Below are 27891 nucleotides of genomic sequence, written 5' to 3'. Positions count from 1 at the left end.
TGCAGAAAAAAAAAAAAAAAAAAAAAACAAGAAACAAAAAACGAAGGAGATATATTTGTCGCCCACTTAATACCGTATATCTCGGGTGTAAGGGCGGCATAGGTACGGGGCTAAAGCGCTGTGGGGAGGCAACGAACATTGGTAAGAAATAATTAATAGCCGAGGAAGCAGAACGATAAAACGATAACGTTTATAATAACAATAATGGTAAAAATACCCGTAACAATAATAGTATAACGCATATCCCATGACACATATATATATATATATATCTATGGATATAAATATATATACGTGGGTGGATTTATACCGGCAATGTGTATGGCGCGTATACGTATACCACGTGGGACGGTCTTGAGTTTGGTATATTACAGCAAGAAATAAAATACGGGGATCGAAATTCCCGTTTCCCCGGCACATAGGTAGCAACGTTCGCGGGTAGCCGAGGCTACGAGGCAGCGGCGGCCTCGTCGCCGTTCTCTACCGTTAAAATAAAATACCTATTTTTTCTTATTTTTTGTTATTGTATTTTCGCTACATTTATCAAAGTGGGTAGGGAACGCCGCGGCGGCGTCGCGCAGCCCCGGAGAGAACCGAAAAGCAAGAGAAACACCGGCGTGCGCTCGGTTTCTCTTATTGCGAACCACGCTCCGTTGGAGACTCCGTTTTTCGGTGTGTAGGCTGCAGAAAATGGGGGTAGGTCGCGGGCTTTGCGGGTTCGAATAAAATGAGAAGAAAAAAAAGAAAAAAAACTTTCATAGAAACGGACGAGGCAAAAGGTCCGTATTAAACGATATTTATTTTACCGCACACCTCGCGTCTCTTCAAGCTTTCCACCCCCCCCCCGTACTATTTTTCTCTTTTTGTTTGTATTTTTGCGACTAGAGACCCGAAAAAAAAGAAGGCGGAATCTCCGGGAGGGATGTGGAAGTCCGCCGAGTCTTCGAACGATTCGATTCCTTGTAAAAGTTCGCTCGATAAATTCCTTCTTCTCCGATTTGTCCAACAGGTTACGGAGGACGGTCGTCGGGAGCCGAGTTCACCACGAGTTTTGGTTATTCGGGAGCGGGAACGAACAACCAGAACAACGTCAGTGGCTGGCCGTATTTCGTGGAGCACAATATATCTCGTAACGTAACGGCAGCGGTCGGTCAGACCGCATTTCTTCACTGCAGAGTAGAGCAGCTGGGCGACAAGGCGGTAAGTGAGGAGATCCTCTTCTTATTCTTCTTTTCGTTTTTCACTCGACGCTCCCCTTTCCACGAATCATTTCTTTCTGGAAAATTCTTCGTTTCTTCAGCGTCGCGCGTCCGTCGCTGCTGCTTTATATTCGCTCATAATATTTCGCCAGCCGCTTTTGCAGATCGCCGAACTCGCCCGTTGCGAATTTTTCTTGCGCGTCTGGAGTCGTGCGATCCGAAAACGTACCACGGGGCGTCTCCGCGGGGCGTTAATAATTTCGCGTAAGAAAAAAAGGCGATCGGTTCCCCCGGTTTTTTCGATGTCTCGCGAACCCCCCTCGTGAAATTTCTGGAGGAGTGAACGACGCGGACGCAAAATTAACCGTGGATTTCACCCTCGCGTATAAAAGGGCCGGTGGGTTTCCGCAAGGTTCGATGACGCATAACGCCAAGTACCATCGAAGTCCGTTCCGAATACCCTCCGCGTTTACCGTCTCTTTCTCTTTTTTTTTTTTTTTTATCCAATTAGCGAATTAAGGGATCTGAAAATAACGTCTGCTACATGGGATCCCGATCGATCGATCTTCCGTGGATCGATTATTGCCTCTGCCTTCTCATTCACCCCGATTTCATTTTCGTTCGTTCAATTTACCCACATATTGAGATGAATGGAAGTAGAGTCGAGAGAGAAAAAAAGGAACAACTGGCGACTCGCGGTGCTGGAGAATAATCCCAGTTTCGAATGATTTTTTTTTTTTTATGAAAACCACCGGGAATGGTTACATGAGAAAAAATTCAGCTTTGAGATAATTTCGTTTTCAGAGTAATCGAACTTTTGCGAAAATTATTACGCTCTTTATTGTTTCAAAAGAACTTCGGAGGCCCGGCGTACAGCCGGCGTTCTCGAAACGAAGGTTATCCAAAGTTCGAGGGTGAATGAAAAGAAATTTTCTAAAATGTGGAAATAACGATGGCGATGCAAATTCGGAGTCACGAACTCCGGCTAGCTCGCTGCGAAGCACGTCGTACGAAGAAAAAGGACGTCGAAAAAAATTCCAACAAAAAAAAAGAATCAAACAGAATTTCCGTATCCGAAGTGGAGAGAAAATTGTCCAGTCGCGTGTCCCGCATTGCGGAGACGATCGAAAAGCAAGCTCTACGTGCAAAGGGAAAAGTACTGCGATCGGAACTGGGGGAAGCAGGAGTAAAGTACAAGCGGGAAAAGGAGGAAAAGTGAGAAACGGAAGGAATGAAATAAAAGATCAAAACGATCTGAAACAAGTTGCCAGAGTGGAGAAACATTTTCCAAAGGATAGAAATACCTTGGTAGGTTTTCTTGCGTCTGGCGCAGGTACCGAGGGCCTAAAGAACGAACCGCAAGAACTTTCAGCTTCCGAGAAGCCCGAGAAAAAGCTCAAGTAGCCTCGAGTAGCGGTTGCGAGAAGCGGAACACCTACTCGGGCTTTTGAGAGCGCGAGTCCGGGGGTGGGGGACGAGGGGGTGGGGGACGGGGGTGGGGCGGACGGGGGGCTCTGAGAAAGAGTTGATTAAAAATTTTTCGCTGCCGAGAGTGTACCGAGTTTAATTACATATTTTAGATACCCGCACGCGCCACCCCTATCGCCCCCCCCCTGGTCGCGTTAACCCTCCCCGCCCGATTTATTCCACATCCAACGGCGATACAACCCTATCAGGAATTTTGAACAAAAGACGCCGAGCTTATAACCAAACAAGTGGACTCCCTTACACTCATTATCGTTATCATTAGCAATCTCAATTCTCTTGATACTCTTGCCGAAAGTCCGGGGAGTTCTTGATCCCTTTTAATCGCCATTGGAAAGTTTTATTATTTTTCTCTTTTTTTTTTTTCTTTTTCTTCATCCCCCACTTCGCTTTAGTTTTATTTTTATTATCATCAACTCGGAGAACACCAGCTGCTCCACCGAACGTCAAAAATTTTCCTTTTTTTTCCTTTCTCCGCCTTTTTTTTTTTTTCTTCTTCTTCTATTTTACGCTCGGGCGTAACTGCCGAATTCTCCGGCCGACGTCGGGGGTGAATCTCCTCCTCCATTTCTTCGTTTCTTCTTTTTCGATCGAGTGACTCCTGTTTCGTTGGTTTATTACGTTATAACGTACGTCCGCTCCATTTTTTATCGTCGTTGGAATTTTTTTTTTTCCACCACCCATCTCGGTTCATTTTTTTTTTTTTTTTCTCCTCCTCTCACCACGGGATTCGTTCGAGAGGTTCACCCCCGTTTCAAGATGTACCGATAATTTCGCGACCCTCGCGCCAAGTGCGTTTACAAGCTACCCATATAATAAAGTAAGAAGGGTTAACCGCGACTAACTCCGAGACACGTAGCATAAAAATGCGATCGTCTGCAGTTTTAACCCTCCGCTATACGTAGCCTTTTCTCCTTTCCTTTTTCCGCCCCTAAAGTACCTCGGAATAGACTAGCCTTTATTTTCATTCCTCCCTCTCGCGGAATTCTTTTCTTTCCTTTTTCTCCCTCCTCTCATATATGTATTCCTTTTTTTTTTTTTTCTTTCCTATTCTTCCTCGCGATAACCCATGTATGCACTGTATGCATATACAACGTTATATATACCTACTTGATAATATTATTTGCGGGGTGAAAAAAATATGTACATACATACATCGGTAGATAAATATCTTTTGTCAACAGACGAAAAAACGAGGAGGCGAAAAGAGAAAAAAAAAAGAAAAAAAAGAATCGAAACACCCCATTTTTCCGGTGTATCGTATCCTCCGTTACACTGTACGCGTGTATGTGAAATATTTATGTGTCACATAATATGTTTATCGAAACTTTTCGAACGTACGTGTCGCGGAATCAGATCATTGGATCGACCGAAAGTTCCTCCAGAAGATGAAGAGGAGCGATATGTTGTTTTTTTTTTTTCCCTCTTCCGTTCCCCCGTCGTTCGAAAAATAGATCCCGCAGCGCGAGATTCGAAGGACGATCGATCGACGAAGGACGAAAATTTGTCCGATGACGAGAAATCGAAAAAAAAAAAAAACTGACACAGTCGAACCTTCCGAGGTGGTTAAGTAGGCAGGTACGGGCGTGCTTATAGCGCACCGGGCTTAAAGAGGGGTTGTGGATCGTCGTCCCGGTTATACAGGAGGGTCAAAAGTTGGCCAAGGACTTTGGCCTGCCGGCGGTTTCTGACGGTTCCTCCGGTGGTTTCTGACGAGATCACTGATAGAATATGCATGTCGGTGGTAGGAAGAGTTAGAGTGGATCAAGGGGATGTTGATGTTGAGGTGAGAGGTACGTTAATCCATTCCGAGGGTGACCCTCCGCCCCCCTTTCGCCTCGCAGCCTCCTCCTCCTCCCCCCCCCCTGCCCTCCCTCCCGCCCTCGTTCCACCCGGTCGAAACCCCGACCTATACCCGACCCCAAGGCTATTACAATTTACACCCTTGTAATGCGCGGGCATGTATATATATATATATATATATATATATACACGCCTGTACATAGGTACCACGTATGCCTAAATACAGGTATACGTGTGTCGTGTAACATTCTGCGATTCGCATCGGTTTTCAAATTAGAACTGGGAACTGGGGAATCCATTTGCGCTCGCAGCTTTTGGTCAGCGGGACGTTCGGCTGCAGTTCCGTTCCTCCGCTCCTCACCGCCCCCGCCCCTCCGAGGTGGAGGTCCTACGCTTTCGCCGATGATCCAAAAACGAATGGTAACCGGAAAACTTTGACAACATTTTTTGCCCAGGCTCCGATTCGCGATTTTTGCGACGCACGGATGCGCTCTGCGTCCAAAAAGAGAAAAAACGACCCGCAGTTTTTGCGTCGTACTATCATATTTCGATCATCGATTCGGTTTTATCTCGGTCAATCGCGTTATAATTATCGTGCAGAGAAAAGAATCGCGAGGAATTGTTTTTTTTTTTTTTCATTCGTTTTTTTTTTTATATCGCGACGGTGCAAAATGGGAATAAAGCGAGCGCAACGTTTCTTCGCGTGTGGGTTTGTTTGAAAATAGACGACGACGACGACGACGACGACGACGACGACGACGGGGTGGGGGTGGGGGTGGGGGGGTTGAAAGCTTTCGCGAAAATTTGAGGAGCTGCGGAGAGTGGAGGAGAGAGACGGGAGTATCCTGTCTACGGTGAGGAGTTTAATTACTTCCATATTAACGAGTAATCGATCAGTTTCGCACCTCGTAAATTGAATTGTCAATATTAAATACTGCTGGTAACAGGTTTCGATACAACGATCACTTGCTCTACATCTACGTAGCTTAAGCGAGCAGCTGCTCGAAAATTGGGAAAATTTCGAAGGGATTCGTTAAAATGGTGAAAAGGGTTTCGTGCAAATTTTAGTTCTCACTCAAAAATTAGGTACATGTAATGTGGAATTCCATAGTATTTTTGGGAATTTTTTAGAAAGAAAATCGAACACTCCGCTGTTCATAGTTTTCCATTTTTCGAAAATTCAAAATTAAAAAATGGCTGACCAAAAAAATTTGAAAAAACAAGAAAAGTGTTTCGAACCAAGAGCCACAGTGGATGAAATCGCTGGAGAAATTTAAGAGGGTGATTTTTTTGGTTTTTCGAAATGACGAGGAATTCTCCATATAATATTCCGAATTTTGCTGGCTCGGTAGAGGTAGAGGTAGAGGGAGGGGGAGAGGGAGAGGGAGAGGGAACCAAAACTAGCAACGACGATTGCCGAAGGGCTCCGATCCGCCTCGTCGTACATCGATGGTAATCCGGGTCTATATCGGCCGGAGATCGCTGAGGAGTGATATAGTGAAAGCGTCGTTCGATTTTGGCGTCCGTAATTAAAGTGTTTCGAAAAATTTTTAACGCCGTTAAATCTTCACCCGAGAAGAACGAACGTACCGCAGGGCTGACGTCACGATGTCATCGACTCTAGATGATCACTTTTCGAGAAAATGGAATCTTCGACTTTTCACGAAAAGGTAATAATATAGAAACCCCATTCTCCGTTTATGATGTCTAGTTTTTAATTCTATCAACGCTCTGCGACGACGCTCGCACCTATTACGCACATAGACGTAAATTGCCGAGCAATTCTTATCTCGGCATTGAAAATTTCTCGAATACACCGCGGAATCGATTTACGATAGACTCGTTTAACGGGCACGTGCTCCTTGTGTACCCCTGTGTATAAACGCCCTCCGTGTTTCAACGGCACCTCCACACGTGAAACGTAAGAGCTGCCCAAGCGAGTAAGTAAGTAAGTAAGTAAACCGAGTAAGTAAGCGGCTACCTCGCCGTTACCTTAACAAGAATACCCCGGTCGTGCGATGCGGTAATGGAGTGGATTCCGTTAAACGAAGGTCAATATAACGTAATCGATAGTTCGCCGAACCATCGACGGTGTACCTACCCAACTGCGGAGAACAACATATCCTGCGAGAAGGACGACGACCATCGCAACGGTACGCATAAAAAAAATTATCTGGTTTTTACATTTTATTATACCTGACAAGAGTTACGTATTTCGATGCGCTGAATCTGAATATTGAGATGCATTAAAAATTGCAATTATGCGAACGAAAAATAATTTTTTTAATCTGGATCAAGTATGATTTTCTGAATCCAAACCGAAATCGGTTATCGGGAGTCAGTAAATCCGATCTAGATTGAGGATTATTTTTTCGCCTGCATAATTGCAATTTTTCACAATTTTTCTAGCCATTTATAGCAATTTTTTGCATTTCACTAGAATTTTAAAGGCTTGGTGGCGAGCTAAATAATTTCCACAGTCGGATTCTGCGCGTCGTAATACACAAGTATAGGCAGAGGTCAGGTCAAGAGTGGCGACCACTGTACTCTGTTGTGTGCCAGTGTTATTGTTTTCTTTTCTCTTCGTTGCCACCTCGACCTAGTCGCTTATCTCCGAATTTCTACTTTCGTACACATTGCATCGAACCCAACGAACGAAAAATAAGTTATCATTCAAACGTAATAACTAATTGACACGCAGTGTGTGTGATATACCTATATCCCGTATAATTTGTTGTAAAGCACGACGATTCTCACGGCTGCAGCGGGTCGTTATATCGTAGCGAACGTGTACCACGTATTTAGCGTGGCTCGCTTGTAGTACGACGGGAAAATATACAGCGGGGGGGGGGGGGGGGGGGGGGGCTCGCTAATCGTATGGATTTGGCAAAATTAAGTGCGACGCGACCCCATTGCGGTGGTAAATCGGAGCCGGGGGTTTAGCGCGGGGTGGTTTCATGGGTTTCATCAATGTTTACGTTTCGAATAACCGTTCCAAACTTCCTACCGCGCCGGCCCTCGGCTCCGCGGATCGCGCACCGGCCACCGGGGGGATGAAGACGACGCGCTTGTATATTTGCCGCCGCGTATCGCTTAGTTCCCTATAAAATACATTTCATACCCGTCAAACCCCGATGCACGTACCGGGTGACTCGGTTTTTATCGAACTTTTCTCGTTTCGCGATTATCTGTATGATAATTTTAAAAAAAAAACCTGAAAGATTCTTTTGGATTCGAATGATTCGAACCCAGTATACGTATGGGGCATTTCATGGAAAATCGACCACCTTTAAACTCAACCCCTTTTGATTTGGCTGAGCGTTTGGTATTTTTTTCTACTCCACTGAAGATGTCTTTGGGAATTTTTTCCAAGTTTGTCGCCTAACCCAAAAAAAGTTGGAAAAAAAATCTACTTTTTTGGAAATTGCCATAACTTTTTCAAATTTGACTAATCGGGACGTTTTTTTAGTCAACAAATTTTTCTTTTTCTGAACAAAAAATAGGAAAAAAATCAGCTGCAAGATTTTTTGAAATCCAACACTTTTGATTCTCTTTCTATTTTTTTCGTCTCGCGATTTGGGGTAAAAAAATTCTAAAAAATCCTCAAAAACGACCTTAATGGAGCAGAAAACCATACCAAATTCTCATCAACATCAAAAAGGTGTTCGGGTTTAAACGTGATCGAGTTCGCATGGAAATACCCGTACGTACGGAACATATAATTAAATGGGGTTGATTCTTCGGGGCGTCAGCCGCAGTCTCGATTCGTCAGAAACGATCGTTCGCACGACGTACGTATGTAATATACACATTACAAATGTAAAATGAAATAGCTGCGATACGCCGTACCCCCTCGGAGACGACACAGGGTTGTGGAATGAAATTTGGGATACCATATAAACCTCGCGCGTTTTGTACGCCACGACGCGACGCGTCGCTTATGGGGTCCCCGGGGGTGGCGGTCGGAAAAGGGGGTGGTACGGGGGTCGTGGGTGGGCGTCGTCTCACGCGGTGTCGCGACGCTCCCGTGAAAACTCATAGCTCAGGAATTTTACCCCCGTGACGCACAACGTGCACGTGTGTTGGTGATACACGTACACACTTAAGAACGGCAGAATTTTAATAACGTTCTTTAGAAGAAAAACGAAAGGTAAGAGGAACGTTGAAAAAGACGAATAATTTTCTTTCCACGTTTGATATATCGCCGCACCCCGTATCCCGTCTTTTACCGCTCGATTTCCACATCCGAAGAAAACGTTGCGATCGCGTTACATCTTTTCCTCTATCTTCGGTACCTACTGCAGATGGAAAATCTTATCTATGTATTCAAACCGCGCGATCAAACCGAACCCAAAAAACAGTCGCACGAAAAACTTTTGGAAGAAAAAAAAAAAATATCGGAGAAGGTGTTTTTTTTTTTTTGGTTTTTCGAAATGACGTGGAATTCCTCATATACGTATCAACCGATGCGAATCGGAAGAGGTAGTAGACGGAAAATTCAGCGAAAAAGTGGTTAGGGAAAAAACCTGGGGAATATCATCGTTGCCGCGACTGCGATATTAGTTTTCTTCTTTGACTTGGCTCGAAGAAGGGACGAGCGCGGATCCGCGGTTCGCCCAGAAGCCACGGCAATCGGGGTCTCGATAAAAATTTCGCAAACTCTTATTCTTCCACGCTTTTTAGAACATTGGTTCATATGCAGGCACGAGCCACGCAATTTGGGGGGAAATAAAAAAAACTGATCGCTCGACATCGAAAAATGCGCGAGGTGGAAAACCTTCGCGGATATATGGGGAGAAACCACCCTTACGTAGCCGACGCTACCTTTTTTTTTTTGTTTTTTTGTTTTTTTTGCGCACCTCCAGAGTCGCGAACGTCTGCACGTCCACCGTATCAATAATGTTATAAGAAAGAATCGCTCGCGGATTCTCCCTCTTTCTTTTCCGTTTTTTTTTCCCTTTCTTTTTCCCACCCTTTTATCAGGGATAGGCTTCCCGTTGCGGAATCCCGCCGGAGTTTTCGCGGTGGGTTCAAACCGCGTCGAGAGCTCGCTGTATTCTCCCTTGTTCGCAACGTGATAAAGTTAAATCAGGTGAATTTTACAGATACTTTAAATTTCCGGGCACCGCGACCCGCGGCCCATTATTACTCCTCAAATTCGTACCGCGCCCCCTCCACCCTACCCCCCCATTGTATTCACCCGCCGCATGTGGACGTAAACATATCAATGTGTAATAGGGTGGTTTACAAAGAATTTTGTATTCCTTTTTTTTTCATTCTTTCTTTATTTTCGTTTCTCTCCTCCCTCGCTGAAATAAATCATAAGAGAGAATAAAACGAAATGAAAAAAAAATTGACGCGGTATTAAAAATAGAAGGGTGGTCTTCGACTCTTTGTTTTCTCTCGTATATAAATTTTGTTTACATATAAGGTATGTAGTACACCGTAAAATGGCCGGCTCGAATATCTACCCTTGATTTATACGCTTTTTTTTCATATTATTTTATTTGATTTTATTTTATTTTTGCTACCCCCGTGCAAACAGGTAATCGTTATAATAGCCAGTGAAACGGGTCGTGTAGTCGGTGGAAAACTAACCTGAAGTACAAACTATGTGCATACGTATACACACACGGTGGATAAATGGGCAGTTGATACGCGTTAGTTGGTTTGGGGGTTTGATTGGATTCAACAAAACAATTACTTCGAGTGATCGTCGCAGTAAAGGTACACGTAGTCGCCGCTGCGTCCGGGACAAATACTCGAAAACCACTCAAAATCGACGTCCTACGTATCGCGTTTAGCTTTTCTTTTTTTCCATTTTTTTTTTTCATACATCTCCCCCGAACGAACGAGTCTGTAGATTCGATTCAAGTTCAAGTACACGTAGGACGTTCTCACCCCCCCGACCCGGCTGACCGATTCACATTTTTCGATTTTCCCTTTTTTTCTCCTCATCATCCGCGTTTTTTTCGGCTCCGGCCCTGACTCCGGGCGTTTTCGTCGAGGGTAGGAAAATAGAAAGAAAGAAAATTGTCATTCGGGGGAGGTGGAGATTTTGTGCATCTGGATCTGCGCTGCTGTTCGCGGTGGTGAAGTCGTTCGCGTTTAGGCCGCGGCAACGATATACGTGTTTTTCACTTTCCGTTTGCTCAACGTTTTCTTACTTCCTTTCCGGAAGCTTTTAGCGAGCTAAAGCCGCCGTTGTTACTTTTATTCTCATACTTACGTACTCCACTGTATGTATGCTATACTATCTAAGCCGAGCAGAGCTTATACTGCACCGCGGACGGCCGTAAAACGATGGAAACAAACATAGAGAGCAGTAAACTTTGAAAAAAAAACGAAAAAAAAACGAAAAAGCGCAATAAAATTTAACGGGACAAAACGAATCACCTTCCGGCACGTACCGAATTACTGAGTGATGAAAAAAAAAAAAAAAACGTAAGAAAATCGCTCGCATCCGACGAGAAGAAAAAAAAATCAAAAAAAAGAGAAGACAAAAAGAAAGCGGTTGGACAAATTTTTACTTTTCGATGATCGAAGCTTTTTTCGATACAACGCGAGTGATGAGAAAAAAAAAAGAAAAACTGAAATTCGGTAAATAAGACAAAATTGCGCCAAAGATGATTCGACGCTGCGAAGCCTGATAAGCTTCGATTCCTCCTTAATTACATCCTCGAGGAAAAAGAGAAAAGAAACTGACGTTACAAAGGAATGAGAGAAACTCGAGAAGTAGCTGATGGTGTTCGCGTTAGATCAGGGCCGATTGTTACACCTAATCAGAAACGATGTCTGCGGAGAAGTTTCTCGTTTGACGAGTAACGTTCGCCCCGCGCACGTGTGTACTCTGCACGCTTTTTATCCGATTTCGATATTCGGGACAAGAATCGTCCGAAACGTCCGAAGCGGCGCGTGTAACGGGACGAGATTTCGCGAGGGAAAATTCAAAAATTTTCCAATTATCCCGCGTACTCTCTGTGCGATAATTTCATCCGCTGATAGTAATTGGATTACATTCTCATCTCTTTTTTTTTATTCAATCATCTCCGTCATTATCCCTTTGTAGTCGCGTCGGGTTGGAAAAAGGTTCTTATACCATACCCTTCGAAAGGTAACTGAATTTCTTCGTTAATTTTTTCTTTTTTTTTTTTTTCTTTCTTTCTTTTTGCTCTTCTAATCCAAATTCGGGCGATCAGGTATCGGGGGGCCTGTTTCTCCGTCCGCGTCGCCTCTACATAGATCTTTTGTATGAGCTGAAGCTGGTTCGGAGGATATATGTATATATACACGGGGGTAATGAAGAAACTTTTCAAATATACGAAAGGTGAACACCTTCGAGAGTTTTAAAGCGCGTTGTGCAACGCGAGAGACAAAATCGATAGCGAATGTGATTAGCTCGGGGATTAATTGCGGGAAGGTTACCCGTACGTGATCTGTAAATAAAAATCGAGAACAGAGGTAATCCGTGCGGTTTTACTAAATTGCAGGGAAAATCTCTCGCCCGGGTACACACGTAAACGTCACGGTTTACCGTGTGTAACGTTACGTCGAACCGTACGGACGAAGGAAAGTTATTTATCGAGTTGGGCATTTTTCGTTTTTACTTTGCTCCGCTTTTCCTTTGATTTTTCACTTTTTCGGTCGGACGTGGATTACGCATTCCGTTCGATCGGAACCAATCGGGATCCCTTCTCCCCGTCAAGTACGTGCGACGATGTGGAGTCGACGATTTTTGATCTGAAAATTTTCCAATTCGGATGCCGAATTAAAGTGTTATGGCGAAAGATTTCCGGAAATTGATTGCCGTGAAAATTGAAATTGAAATTGAAAAGCTCTGTGATTTTTATTTCCCGAATTATTCCACCCCATCGAGAGTATACACGTATACGTCTGTTACTATGTCGGAATGGAAAGTTATTTTGACTTCGGTCATTTTTTTACTTTCATTCGCTACATTTTTTGTCGAACAACAGTGTCGATAATTTTTTATCAGTCGTAAAAATTCCGGCGAGTTGTGAAAAAAATTTTTTCTCTCATTCGATTCGGAGTTTTTTGGCTCCATCGTTACGTCTCATCGGTGAAGTAATTTCATCGTTTCACTTTGAAAAAGCGAATGAAAAAAAAAAACGGAAAAATTGAAATATTTGAGGTACGTAAATGTTTGAATATTTTCATATAAAACCACCGGTGCGTTACGTTTCGTTTAAATATATCGTATTCCCTGAAATCCGATATGTATTTTCATTTATATTTTTGTACACTGCACGTTGTACACGTGTAACACCGCGAAAAAAAAAAAATCAAAAAAAAGTAGAAACCGGTGGAAAAAATTTTATTTGAAAAATCGAAGATGAAACAAAAAAAAATCATCAAAGGCGAAATAACGATTGAGAATATTCATAAAAGGAGTTGCTTGCCGCGGGACTGATAAAAGAAAAGAGATATTACATATGTCCGTACGCGCGATACGTTTCAGTGTATCGGAAAATTTTTATCTTACCGATCGACAGTATCGACGAACGGAGATGACGAAGAGCGAAGAACGGATGATAAAAATTTGTATTTTGCCCCTTCGATTTAGGTCTCGAAATTCGAGCGATGGAGCTGAAAATACAGCCGAGGTAACACGTAGGTTAACGTAACGTATTTCGGGTAATTTTCTCGATTTATAATTTATCGAACGTCCGCCACGAGGCCATTTAGTTCATCGACCGGTGCGGGTAGTTTTTCGCTATCTCTAATTCCCGCATTGGCGGTGGTGGCGGTCGGTATGTGCCACCGGAGAAACGGAAGTGTTGATCGTTAATTGAAAATCGTGAGCCAACGATCATTGACGCCATCGAGCCCATGTACCATGTACACGCCCACGCAAGTACATGTATATTCGTTTACATAATATCATGTACTCCCGTTCTCTACACCTATATACCATCCAACCAATTCGCCGACGACTCTACGGACGCGAAACATCAACGGTGGATTTTACGAGCTTTTTCTTCCCTTTTTCACCTCAACAGCGAACCTAATCGAATCTCCGGTCTCCCCTCTCGTTGTATATGCGGGGACTAAGTTTTTTGAGAAATTTCTAAAAGTACCGATTGATTCTCCGTCATCCTAATTTTCACTTCCAGCTATTTTCTCTCTCACGTAATTATATACTTTTTATATATCCACGTCTCAACGTTCGCTTCAAATTTTTTCTCATACTTCACAACACAAAAAAAAAACTGAGGGAGGAAGAAGGGAGAAAATGTGTAACGAAAAATACTTTATTACGAATTTTTTCTCGCGATGATGTACGTATATAACACGATTATAATGATAGTTATTTATTCGAATAAAATTCTCCTTATTCCGAGCACGTTTCAATTTCACTGGGAGCCTTTATCTCGAAGCTTAAACTGTTCTTATACTATCGCCGGTTGTTACTGCGGGGGTCGTCTTCCATGGGTGGTGAATATCTATATATACATATGTACAACGCGTGCACCTAGATAATGGGCATGAGAATATATATACGTAAAACGAACACCCCCGAACGGATACGCGTACATATAACTATTTCAATACATATGTATTTATACGGTACATAGATACCCACTTCACTAGCGAATTTTCGTGCTAAGCTTTTAGTCGACTCTAACTGTATAATAACTGATTTTCATCCCCTTTCTATTTCCCTCCCATTTTACCCTCCGCTGTTCCAGCGTCGCGTAGTACCTACCCTACGTAACTGGTGCGAATCTGTATTATTACGTAAGTCAAATTCGCTGTACACGATTCATATTTACACCGATTAATTTCTACGCTCTGTAGGAAAAAAAAAAACTTACGTTTACGACAATCGCCGATCGCGAATGTCGCGTGGTTTTTTCTCACCAGATTATGCGTGCGGCTGAATTTTTCTCGCCCCATTTTCCCGTACAGCAATGCCGTGAGAAGGTTATACACGATGTTGCATACACATATACGTATATCGCGTATACTAGATTCGTTTCACCCTTCGTTATCCCTTATTACCGTTCACTGCCCTTCACGCGACCTTTACTCGCCCTTTAGCTCCGCCCGTCAGTTACAATAAACTACGATCCACCTCGTGTCCTGAAAATCCCTCCGCCCGTCCCCCTCGTCCTTCCGCCCCCACCCCCCCCCCCCCTCGTTCTCTTTCTGCACCCCGTCGACGAAACACCGCAATTATTAACCCCCCCCCCCCCCCCCCACCCCACCCCCCCACAAAAAATCCTGACACATATGCTTTTCGCCGTTTTTCTTCAAACCCACCGCCGCCCCTCGCGCCGCATTTTTCTCCTCGTGCCCTTAACACATTCGTCGATCAATTCCTGGCGCGGGGTTCAAGAGTCTTGTGAAACGAAGAGCTTTCCTCCCCTCTCTTTCGTCGAGCTTTTTTGTTTTTTCCCCCCAGTTTTCAAGCGATTCGAATTACCCCGAGTTTCTCGACTCTCTCGCCTACGATTCCGCGCATCGAAATTCTCTCTGTGAGCTTTTCGAAATACTGCCCCCTTTAACCAGACAACCGCGCTCGGTGTATTGTGGCTTTAATACCCGAAGGAAAATCGCTGTACACACGTGTGTGTATGTGCCGGCAGGATCTCGAGGAGCTCGGAAAACTTGAGCTCAAAACTATCAAAGGCATTCGCCATCAGCTGCTTCTTACGGTGGTGCCCTGCAGTCGGGTATTACGCGTACATCCGGATCGCAGCTTTTCGAAAGCGTTCCATATTTTCTCGAACCAACGCGATCGGTGTGCTCGAATGATGCGCGGCAGAGACCAAAAAGCTCCGGTTTGTCAGGCTTGTTCGAAAGCGCGTGGGAAATTTTATAGGAGAAAAATGAAGAATAAAAAATAAAAAAAGAAGAAAAAAGGATAGCGGAGAATCGCCGACGTTGTTATTTTCAGAGTTTATTAATTTTCGAAAAGTCGGTATATACCCAGACGGAATAAGGAAGAGCTCGTTGGTGGAAAATTTTCCCAACCGTTATTAACATGGACGTAAAGTTATAATCATAGATTACAAATTGTTGGGTGGATGTAATTAACTGTAATTCTACATAATTTCATGCAATTATATAAAGTAGTACTATGCGGGGGTCGTCGTCGTGCAGCTGCTCGCGAGTCAAAGAGACGTCGCGTATGTTGCGGTTTTTCTTTGTGAACTCATCCTCGGAAGTTTTTTTCAAAGCGTCACGTTTTCGCAACCGCTTTCTTTTTTTCATCTCGCTTATCCTGTAGCTACCTCTTCTTTCGAATATACCTATGTACACACGTACAATACGTTTTACATAGAATATTACGGTACATAAGCTGTGCTCGTATACGCCGTGCGTTAAGTTTCTCTCGTCTTTTTTGGAACCCCGCAAGCCCGCCTCGTCGAAAAGCTGAGGTCGAGAAATAGACAAGAAAAATAAAAATCACAAGAAAATAGTTTTCCGATGTATGCGGGTCGGATCGAAACCGCGCGTACAAAAATGTATATATATATACACAGTCAAATTCTCGCCGCAAAAATGAACGAGTTTCGTTTTACTTTTCGTTTCGTATTTTTTTTTTTTTTTTCTACCATCGAATTCGGAAGGTTAAGACGTTTACACCCCCGCTACGTGTAACCTTCGCTTCTTTTTTACGTTCTCCTTTTTCTTTTTCTTTTCTTTTTTTTTTTTTCTCTTTTTTATCTGACCCTGCGATGCGGTGGTATTAGTCCGAGGGAATCGGACTTTGAGAGGTAGACGCGGGAGGTTATAAGGTTTATGTACGAATCGTTATTAATGACCATGTCCAAACTTTTCGAGGCCTTTTCGAAGCTGGCATTAATCTCGTAATACGTACGGTTGGCTCACCGATAGCTCGTTCGAGAACACTTCGATCCGAAATGAAGAAGATGTTAACCGCGTCGATATCCACCCCCGCGAAAATGAACATGGCTGCTGATCGAAAGTTGAGAAAAAAAAAACCGACCGATTGTGCACTCGCTAATTGTAAGGTTGAAAATTTTGGAAAAAGAAATATGATATTCTAGATACGAACGAGACTACAATTTCCCAAATTTTCATTAGTTTCCTTTTTTTTTCTGGAACGAATCGAGTCCGTAGAGTCGGGGATGATGTATAACCTGTTTTTTGCACGAAGGGATGATAAATCAGCAATAGGTCGTTAGATTATTTTATTTTTTTTCTCTCTTCTTTTTGGCGCAGAGTAATTGAACGAGTGCCCTGCAAACATCGCGAGAACAACATAAAAAATCTACGCTAATATCGTTTATATTTAAGTAGATATTCTACGACAGAAAAAAAAAAAGGAAAGAAAGAAAGAGAGAAGAAAAACTTCAGGCGGTGGATTTGTTAACCCGTCAAATTACGAGCTCCCAAGGAAAAACTGTCTGACCTATACCGTACTTTGTTCAGGTTCTCATTTTTCACATTCTCATATTTAATTTTTTTTCGTTAATTTTTTGTGAAAATTTTCTTTCTTTCTTTTTTTTTTCTTGTTCATATCGCACTCACGTTTTACCGTGTCCTGTAGGACGAGGTATGAGAGAGAAAAGAAAAAACGAGATTGAACATTTTTTCGAATATGAAATTCGAGATATGCAGCAGGAGCAAATGGAAAAATCGGTATACAGTATAAAGTATTTTTGTCGCTGCTGTTGTTGTTATTATTCTTTACAATCCGACTTTTGAAGAGAAAAACAACCAAAAAATTAGAGACAAGAATTTCAAAAAAACACGAAGCGAATTAAATGTAACGAGTTGTATCAAGGTTGTACGTATACCTGTACAAGTATATAGATGGAAATGAGAAGGAGAAAGTAAAGAGCAAAAAAAAAAAGGGAGAGATGAGACTAAAAATGAAGGGAAAAACCAAAAAAATAAAATTGTAAATAAGAAAGGCAAGGAGATAAGAGGAACGAATTTTAATTAAATTCCTTAAGGGTAGAAAATTTCTGCACACAATGTCTCTGTATACTCTGAATATTATATACATTATACATGTACTTTCGTTATATGTATATATGTATACCTAATCTCCGCGAGTACTTGATGCCGTGAAACGAAATGACGCGAAGCTGACGTTCCATGTCTGGTTAATTTGATGTACCTAATTCTCTCGGTATTTTTTCTTTTTTTCTCTCAATCTTTCTTCCCCTAAGACGCGATGCACTCCTGATTGTATCTTTCTTCCATCTCTGATATTTCCGTTTGCCAGTTTACGTGGCTCTCGTTTCCAAATATCGATTAATAAACTCATTTTCGGCGGTCATTTTGTACAAATCTACTTCTCCAAAACATGGCCGCCGCTCGCTCAGGGGCACAAAAACTGGCAACAGCAAAATAGCGTATTTTCGCTTCTGATTTCACCACCAGTCCCTATTCCATCGGTGGTCTGGACTAATGGGAAAGAAAATTTGAAAATTCCGCTGGCTACTTTTCCGAATCGATGGGTTATAATGCATCCGGGTGAACGGCATATACTCATAACGGTATAAACGAAACGGATTGATTTGGCACCTCGCCCAGGTTACCCGATATATTGAAGCCGATCCATAAGCCGCGTGTTTACGAGAATATAAAAGCTGGGATAACCGTCGATACCCGGCCTCGGCCTATTCAAACGTCGAATCATTCATCTTTCATTTTTCACCCAACACCAGCGGCACGCCGCACGACCCCACGCGCAACGCGGGTCGTATAAAATCATTGAAAGAAAAAAGAAAAATTGCGGCCATCGCTGAGCAAAATAAATATAGATATTCGCTTCGGAAATCAAGGGATGAAAATACAGGAGATTTACAACTATATCGTTTCAATTATCGAGGGTTATAAGTTTGCTTCCTCTGCGCGCGTAATCGTCGTACACGTATATACGCGTAGCTAGTCGGTAATCGCATCTATGCGTACACAAAGGTGATCCGACTTATTGTTAGCGTAGTGAAACTGAAGGATCAGCTTACACGTCGATAAGCTTTATCGAGTCTCCGTATAAATTGGAACCAATCGTAAAGTTCCCGGCAGAACTTTCGATACACTCGAACGAACCGTTAGCGTTAGTTTCCGCGACTCGCCAGAACGTATAGTTACTTCGCGTCTCCGTGGCGCACACCGATACATAAATCTGCTCCATTTTCCCCAGAACTTACGGGGGGGGTAACCTACCCACCACATTTTATACAAGTTATTACACATGTACTTACGGGTACCGTGTGCCTGATTATTATCGTCATTTTGTATCTCACGTGACATGTCTGGTACATGTACCTCGGTATATACCGCGCGGTCCAGATTTTATTTGTATCGAAGAACCCTTAAAGCGGTGGGAACGATCGTATATAAATAAGGGATGGTATATATCGAGGAGTTACTTGAAACGAGTTTATATACGTATACGGACGTACGTAACCAACTCGATTTAAGAACCCCCTTAGCTTGACCCAACCTTCCCTAAAATAGGATCATCGATCACTCGGATGTATATCGTTTTTCAAGTGGAAATTTAATACTCACCTGAGAATAAATTCCTGCGATACATGCGCGTTTCGCGGTAGGTAATACCTTACGTCTTATTTTTATCGTTTTCGCTTCGCGACGTTATTATTCCTCATTCAATCGCTCGAAATCGACTCTGGTCCAAGATTGGACTAGGACCATCCCGATTTCCAAAATCAATCACGCAATATTTTAGAGTGGCTCACGAAAAACGACTGTTTTCATTTTTTTTGTATCAGTTCAACGTGTTTCGAGAGTCCTCTGCAGAGATCAACTCAAAAAAAAAAAATCAGGGGTCGCTCAAGATTTGCAAAAATTTCCAAAATCGATCGATTCTTCTTCAAAAAAAAATTTCTGCCTCGTGCCATGGCGATTCCAAAAATTCCGAGTCGATTTTCCGATTTCTGAAAGTCGCTCAAAATTTTTTGTAACTCCAAAATGAAATATAAATATCAACGAAAATTGAAGCGAAAAAAATGTTTTTTGGGAAGGGGACTCTTAAATCATTTCGAACTAATGCATTCTCATAGGAGACGTGAGAAAAAAATGGTGGTCTTTTTGGCCACCCTGTACACGCCCTTGGGTATACGCGTGTACAAAGTTTGGGAAAGTCTCTCGACATGCACAAGATGAATAGGGTTGGATTGAGTTGTGAGACGTACGTTTCGTAATCACCTAATATCGGGTGAGCTTGCTAGAGTGCAGGTGTATAGGTAGGTACATACATGTATACCTACATGGATAGCTCGGGGCGAGAGTTTCGACAAACATATGCATATATATATATATATATATATATATATATTCCCCGTACAAACCTGCTAGATTCACTTTGCTCCAAATTTATTCAAAGTACATATTACCTCCGTGTGCTTGCGTCTCTCGTAAATAGGTATATATACATATACGTATTATACCTATATCCGAGTAGGTACAGCAGTAGGTACGAAGAAAAAACTATCGAAGCTTTTTCGCTGTTTTTTTTTTATTTTTTTTTTTCGTTCATTGTAAATCGATAATTGAACCGATTCAATTAGGGGGAGGGGGAGGGGATATGGATCGTAGGGTGTCTCAACGAGACGCATCGATTTCCTTAATGAATCGAACATGCGAGAGAATTCGCTTACATACGATCCCCCGCGTTGATTGCGTTAATTAAATTACCTACGTTAACACGTATCAATGTGTCTCGTCTGTACACCCCCTCTCCCACCCCTCTGGCCCCCCTCATATTTGTACAATAAATATATATATATATATACATATGCATATATATTTAGGTGTGTATGTATCCCTGTTTATAATACTTGACATATACAATTGCTTATTCTCTATGCGAATCACGTTCTTGATACACACCGTACACGTACGTAACTTATACCTATACCTATACCCACCTACTCAACGAATGACACGAGTCTCCTCTGTAATCCATGTTGTTATTATTATTATTGTTATTATTATTGTTATTAACGTCTTTGTGGGCTAGATGGTATATGAGTTTTATGGGAAAAGGGAACAGAAAAAGTTACTTTGATGTTCTTTCGTTTTTCTACTTTCCTTGGGTTTTTTTTGTTTTTGGTGTTTTTTCTTTGTGAGAAAGTGGAGTAAAATTCGTAGGAAAAGAAAGAGATTTACTTTTGCATTTTCAATCGTTATACGTGTGCTACTTGTAGTAATACAGCTGCAGTGCAGTCTGAAGACATATAAGTATGTATACAATATACAATTTGCTTCGGAAAATATTGTAAAATCGAAATCAGTGGATATGATTATCGAAAGATTATTTTTCATTCTTTTTTCTGTTACGACAAAGCTCGAAGTTTGTTCATTCGTCAGCTGTACAAATTTAAAAGGATTGGTTCTCCTCTTTTTTTTCTTTTTTATTTGAATTTTTTTCCTCCCTCTTTCGTTCGTTCTTCCACCAGTCATTGGTTTTTCATTGTGAAATGGTAGCTACCTACTTTGTCGTTGACGAAAACTCAATGACTTATAGCGAGACGTACGTCGAGCAAGTTTTCTCTTTTTCCCCATTGATTCCCTGCTTTTTTTTTTCTATTTTCTGGTTTTGAGGAAAAATAAGGGAGAGGAGAGAAGAATAAAGGAAACGAAGTAGAGCTTGCAGATTTACCAGCGCGGTGGTAAATCGAAGGCCATTTTAACGGAGGGTATATGGAAATGAGGGAGAGCTATAGGGTGCGGAAGGAAAAAGAAAAGAAAGCGAAAGAGACGTAGAAAGAAAAAAAAAAAAAAAAAAGAGAAGTGTAGAGTGAGGGAAAAGAAAAATAAAAAAAAAGTTACCGTAGGTACGGAAAGGGGGATGAAATAATTAGAAAAAGAAACGCTTGCGACATCGCCATTATACTTTTAACAATTTTAAATTGTACAGAGTTCGTTTTCAACTGTTTCGCTATACTTTGTACTCCGTTAACGAACCTACGCGATGAAGGGTGAGTTCTTACTCCCAGTTATGCCGCTGCTCCTGTTACCGCTGCGATGAAAAATAAAGAAAAAAGGAAAACCAGAATTTATAAAACGATGAGAAAAATTTATTGATATTCATACAGGATCGATTCATTTTTCGCATCTTCTGCTTTTTGGCGTATGGAACGAAAAACAAAAGGGGAGAAAAAACTGTTTTCATCAAACAATGAAAAATTTTTACTTCCCTTGATTTTTTATGGTTCCTTTTTTTTTTGCTATTACCAAAAAATTGAATAAAATCGTTGTCAACTATTTCGGTTAAAATTTCCCGTCCTTTGCAGTGAAGTTTTAACAGACAGCGATATACATAGGCATGCCTATACCGTTGTATGGAAATATAACAAACGATAGAAAAAATGAAATGGAGATTGAAAAATGGAAAATGACCGAAGGGGAGAAAAAGGTAGATAAAAATGGAGAAGGAAGAAAAGAGAATAGGGGAGGATTCAGTCGGTCGCGGACAATCAATTCAAATTACTGAAACACCCGCTAATACAGACCGCACAGCGTGGGTAGGTATAACATACCTACAACCTAGTACCTTATACTCCGCAAAAAAAAAAAAAAAAAAAAAAAAAAAAAAAACGAAACAAGGAAAAAGAAAAGTTAACGCGCTGGCGAACCTTTTGCCGTTGAACGTTGAACGTTGAACGTTCACCACCCGTTGACGTCGACTAATCGAGGTCCTCCGCCACCGAGCTAAACGTACCGTTTACTTATTTCGGTTTTTGCACGCGACCCCGCGACCCCTATGCCCACATCGTCCCGGCCGGCCGCACAAAACTTTGCTAAAATATTTTACAAAAATCCACGTCAGCGTTACGTGATACACGGTGTTGAATTCTTTCCCTTCCTTCTCTTTTTCTTCCTTCGGATATACATGCCATTCGAAGTATAATCTTCCGACAATCATTTCTGGCGAAGAAAAAAACGAAAATTTTGTTCCAAAACATTCGCGATAAGCTTTGATTTTAGTTTCATTATTTCCAAGGTGTAGAATTTCCCTACGGTAATCTAAAAAATTGTAATTCAATTCGCGATACTTTGAGAATTTTTTCTTCGATTTTTTTTCTCTCGGTTAAATCGAAATCCGAATCGTCGATTGAAAATCGTTATCATAGTTATATCTTCGCAGGACGTCTTCTCGAGACCGCATTTCAAATTTATTGATGAAGAAAAAGAGAATGAAGAAAATCAAGAGAATGGCACGATTCAATTTTTTCCCCCCGACGATTATTCGGATCCTAAATGGTTAACGGTTTGCGAAAATTTAAACCCTCGGTCCCCTAGGGACTCGATAAGATCTTATCGAAGAAGCAGAAGTCCGTTCGTCTCTGTCAGAGCGGTATAAGTACGAGGTGAGATTGATCGCAACGTCAATATTTGGGGGGGGGGGTGAGAAAAAAAAAATAAATAAGTAATACGAATATATTCAGAGGTCTCCCTACTTTCGATCCACCCCTTACGTTTGGTTCTTGTATATTCGTACAGCCTTACTTCCCACGCCCAATACTTGACCCAGTGTAGTTTCAACTGTAAAGTAGTTCAGTTTCTAGTTATTTATTTATCGGGCTATTTTTATACACGTGATTTTGTTGTTTTTTTTCTCTCGCTCTTCTCCGATTCTCTTTTTCTTCTATTCTTGTAGTTTATAGTCTGTTTTCTTCTATTATTTTCCTTCACTTTAAACTTCTTTTGGCTAGATGAATTTTTATAATACACCCCCTCAGCTGGATTTACTGAACTCCATTCAACTTCCTTCCGCGATCGCATGATCATTGTTCCGAATAAATCCCTTTCGTCGTCGAGCTTTTATTATACTGGTATACCTACGTATATATATATACACATCGCCACCGCCTTACTATTCATACGCCGTAGCCGATAAGATATAAGGGGTGTCTCGAAAAATGAAGAGAGAAAAAAAGTTTACAGAAAAAAAAAACAAAAAGAAAACAGAAGAGATAAATTAAAATGATAAATTATGAAAATCCGACATTCTAAACCCGCGAAGAAAAGCTCTATCTCGCGAGAGAGTGAAAAGCTTTCATTTCCCTTCGGAAAATTGGAAACAAAAAGAAAAAGCAAAAAAAAAAAAAAACGAACGTGTGGAAAATGCGGAATTGGAACCATTGGAATGTGAATCGTGACATTTTTTATTTTTTTTTCTCAATTTTGAAGTTTCGAAATTATTTTTATTGAAAATTCGAGAAATGAGAATGAATTTTCGTAGATGTTATTGAAATTCTTTCTCAGGACGGAGTATTTTTCCGTTCTCATTTTTCTTTCCGTTCAGTTTTTTTTCCACGTGACACACTGTAGATTTACAAATTACGAGTCTGCGCCCTTCGATCCCGCAAAGCCATCGGACTGTCCCTATACATACTACTTTCTTCGTCTCTCTCAACTTTTTTCTCGCTCTTTTTTTGTCCTCTTTTTTTTTTATCATTTTTATTCCTTTTCTCACCTAACCACCCTACCGCAATTCGCGATTTTCATTCCTTGGTACAGAAGGTGGTGCTGGTTTCATTCCCCTTCACCCCGGTACACCGACCCTCGCGTTTCTCTCGGTCGCGCTCCCTCTTATCTCCTTTGCTCTCCTCTTTCTCGTGCTACTTCATTGTTTTCGCAGCAACAAATTTATACCTTCGTGTAATACCTGCACACATACAGCTCCTGCAGGTATACCAATGCATCGCACATACTACGAGAAGAATCGCGTAGGTGACGGTGCTCCATTTCCCTGACAAAAGATTCAAAAGATTCAATCGCAAGTAGGGAAAATAAAGATGATGAAATCCTGGGGGATGTTTATAATATATGGTACGCAAGTAAGGTCATAGGGTGTGATAATAACAGTAGCGACGATGGTGAAAATTGTTATTATTATTATTATTACTGTTATTGTTGTCGTCTAGTTATTTTTACTATTTTTATCGCTATTTCGTCGCGTCGCTGCCACCCCTTCCAGCGAGTCGACTTAGTTTCCCGCGGACGTTTCGCGCGCTTCGCCTCCCGAGTTTGCAGGAAATTCATGCATTCATTTCCTTACATGCAACGCATTCCTGGAATTATCATTTCACCCCCACCCCCACCCTCGTCCTCCTACCCCCGTCCATCCAACCCCCCCCAGCTTCGCTACGACGACAACTACTGCGGAGCTTTTGCTTCTGCTATGCCGCCGCCGCCGTTGCTGATGGTTTCCTTGGCATTGCACCGTGCGAGGTGCACGGGGACAAAGTAATTCAGGTTAGGGTGGGTCGTCGGGGCAACGGGGGGGGAGGGGGAAACCGGGGGACAGAGTTGGGTGAGCTTAGCCAGAGCTAGACACACTCGGATATATGGCATTATTCATTTATACGCTGACCCAAATATAACTCAAGACGCGGTTCACGTGCACTACGTGTGTATTTATGTATGTATGTACGTTGTATGCTGTACATAGTTTTATGTACACACATCGTATGTATGCGCGTATATATATATAAATCTTCTACCGTGTACTTCAAGCCTTGGGATGCGCGAATCTGCACCCCATTGTTTCTCGGTAAGGACGGTTCGAAAAGTTTGCCGCATGAAACGAAATCAGTCATTCGCTGTCAATTATAACATGAGTTTCGTTTGGATGCCGGGATAAGCATGCTGAAGTTTCGCTTCGTTTCGAGCTTTTTCGAATTAAGAATTCTAGGAGCTTTTTTTTGGAGAAAAGGGAATGCAGAACTTTACTTTGACCTCGGATAACTTTTGACCGAGTTGATTTATCAAAAAATGACATCAGACCTCATTTGTAGAGCGTTCGATTCCCTTCAAAAGTATTGTAACAACTTCAAAAAACGACGCATCGTTAGTTATAAAAATCCGAAGGAAAATGAATAACATTTCCTGTTATTCCCATAAAAAATCGGAAAGGGCCTAATTATTGATATCAAGGGCTCATACTTCACCAGGCATATCCTGGCATCTGAACGAAACTTTTGAGTCTGGTCCCCAAAAAAAAAAACTTTTTCTTTCTCCAATCACCCCGGCGTACTCGTAGATATCCGCGATTGGATTTCGGAAAACCGTCGCGATGCACTTGGAGCAAAATCGCGTGTAATCGATGCGTTCTCATCGCGCGTATTTTTCGAACAGTTTGGAAAAGATGGAAGAACTTTTTCGCCGGTTTGCACGGTGGGTTTTTGCCGGCCGCCGTCCGCTTGGTTAAATCGTTAGAGTCCATCAACTCCTGTTTTTGGCAGGGCCCAAGAGTAGTACGGTATTAGTAGTGACTTAATGCCACCAATTTAGTGGCCTTCTCCTTCGCTCGTTCGCGTTCTCTCTTTATCTCTCGGCAATGTACGGTTCGCGTAACTCCCGACGCGTCGCGGCGCATTACGCGAGCCCTTATCCCCGGGCTAATGTTATTCGCGAGAAATAAATTCGTCTTCCCGAGACACCGTGAAACACCGAAAACAGAAAAAAACAAAAAAAACGAGGAACAAAAAGAAGCGAAAAATGGTGGACGGGTGTCGCTGTACGGGGCGATGACGAGGAATTGTTGAATTAATTACGTCATTTTTGGCGAATTTGAAAAACGACTGGATCCTGCCGCTCGTTTCTCCTTTCTCGCTCTTATTTTTTCATCGAAAAATGAGTCGTAGGGAATCGTTCGTTTTTTAACTCAAAACATTTCTAACATTTCGTTCCGTCATCTTTTTTCATTCACAATCGCAGTTGCGCGGAATCAGTTTCTGCAAATCTGCGAAAGGAAAACAAAAAGGAGAGAAAAAATAAAGGAATAATGAAACAAGCTTCAACTACTGTATAATTATACCGGTGGCAGTGACGTGTTCTCGACACTAATTAAAATTTATACAATTATGTTTCACGTACGATACGTACACTGCACGTACGTATGCTTCACCTTTTTTTCAATAGAATTGATTCTACACGACGTATAATTTTCCATTTACTGTAATCCGCCCTATCAAACCGTCGTACGGTATAAATAAAATAAATGAATAGAAATCAATTGATGTCTGCGGACACGAGTAATTTTCACTTTCGAAAAAAAGAAAAGGCGGAAAAAAATTGAGAATGAATGCATTCATAATTCGTACTGTGGAGAAAAAAAAACGGTAATAATTGACGGATAATCTACGGCCCCCCTTCGTCACACGTTAAATTTCGTCCCACGAGATATGGGGACAGTGTCGCATGGAATCTATACGTGGTTTTTTCTTTTTTTTTTCTGTTCTTTTTTCTCATGTTCTGTCAATATACCATACACATCCACATACGTGCGTGGGGTCGATATCACGCCGGATGATAATTATTTTTCACGCACCTATGTCGCGTCCGATTTTTCGTTTTTTTTTTTTACTATAATTTCGCTCCCCTTCTCACGTGACAGTGGGTGAGAATTTAATGAAATCACTTGTTATTTGTGAGTTAATTTCATCGCTAATCGCGACAACGATTTTACGGATTTCAATCAGAAATGATTCAAATTTTTTTACTCTTTGAATCCTCATCCCTGGTTACCCGTCTGCGAGGGTCGATTTTTTACGGCAAAGATTTTGGTTTTTTTTTTCTCTCTTTACTTTTATTTATTCATTTATTTTTATTTTTATTTATTTTTTTTTTTTGCTCAGCTTCGCTCTCGTCATCTGAATTTTTATAAATATTTCTTACGCATATACATTTTATACAAACCGCGACGGGAGCCATCCCTTATATAAATTCACGACTCAGAAGCTGGTTTAGCGGCTGACTGATATTAAAGGAAAACTGCGTTGACAGCTACGTTTTATTAAGTAATCCCAGTCGAAAGTGCGTAAAAAGATGATGTAAAAAAAAAAATAAAATAGAAGTAAATAAAAAGAAAATGTTTTGAAAAAAAAAAAATGAGAGCCGAGGAAAGAAATTTAATGCGAATAGAGCCACAGCCGTAATACTTATAATAATAAGACCCAAGCTGCGCGAGCTTGCAGAAGTTCGCGTGTAACGAGCGTTACCGTTATTATGTTGTAGCTACTGTACTTTGGGGATAAAAAAAAAAACGAAGAAAAAAGTTTACTTCTTCTTACGAGCTCGAGACTATCTAATCTGATAACATTTTAGGGTGTAGAGCGTGTTTAAATATTTAAGGAATTCAAAACACGAGTTTCATTCAATTTCTTTTACTTTTTCATTCTCCCGTACATAAGACGGCGGGCATATCGATGGAGGAGTTTTATTGAAAAAATTATAGAAGCTAATTACAACCAGATTCCTAATTAAAATAACTTCTCTCGTGAATTCTTTGGAAAGAAAAATTTCGTTGTAACCCTTTTTTCTTCGCTTACTCTTCTTTTTATTTTCCAATCTCCGCGCGGATATATATCTTCAATCACTTGACTGTAACGCGTGTACGGGGTGGCTGGAATAAAAATTCTAC

General features: G+C 41.6%; 1 protein-coding gene across 3 annotated transcripts in view; it reads left to right on the top strand.

The window, feature by feature from the left end:
• Positions 1-27891, top strand: part of LOC105688701 (zwei Ig domain protein zig-8) — a 178923-nt gene that overhangs the window by 44514 nt on the left and 106518 nt on the right. For 2 of the 3 annotated variants that reach the window (XM_048656624.1, XM_048656625.1), the window contains exon 2: positions 1010-1200. In XM_048656624.1, the coding sequence (XP_048512581.1) occupies positions 1010-1200 (191 nt within the window). Of the gene's footprint in view, positions 1-1009; positions 1201-6076; positions 6158-27891 lie in introns of those variants that run through there. The other variant, XM_048656626.1, reaches the window with a different exon arrangement.

The sequence above is a fragment of the Athalia rosae genome, chromosome 6 (genome assembly GCF_917208135.1).
Source record: "Athalia rosae chromosome 6, iyAthRosa1.1, whole genome shotgun sequence".
Classification (NCBI taxonomy): domain Eukaryota; kingdom Metazoa; phylum Arthropoda; class Insecta; order Hymenoptera; family Athaliidae; genus Athalia; species Athalia rosae.
Note: the sequence above shows the minus strand (reverse complement) of the source record. Positions and strands in the feature narration are given on the sequence as shown.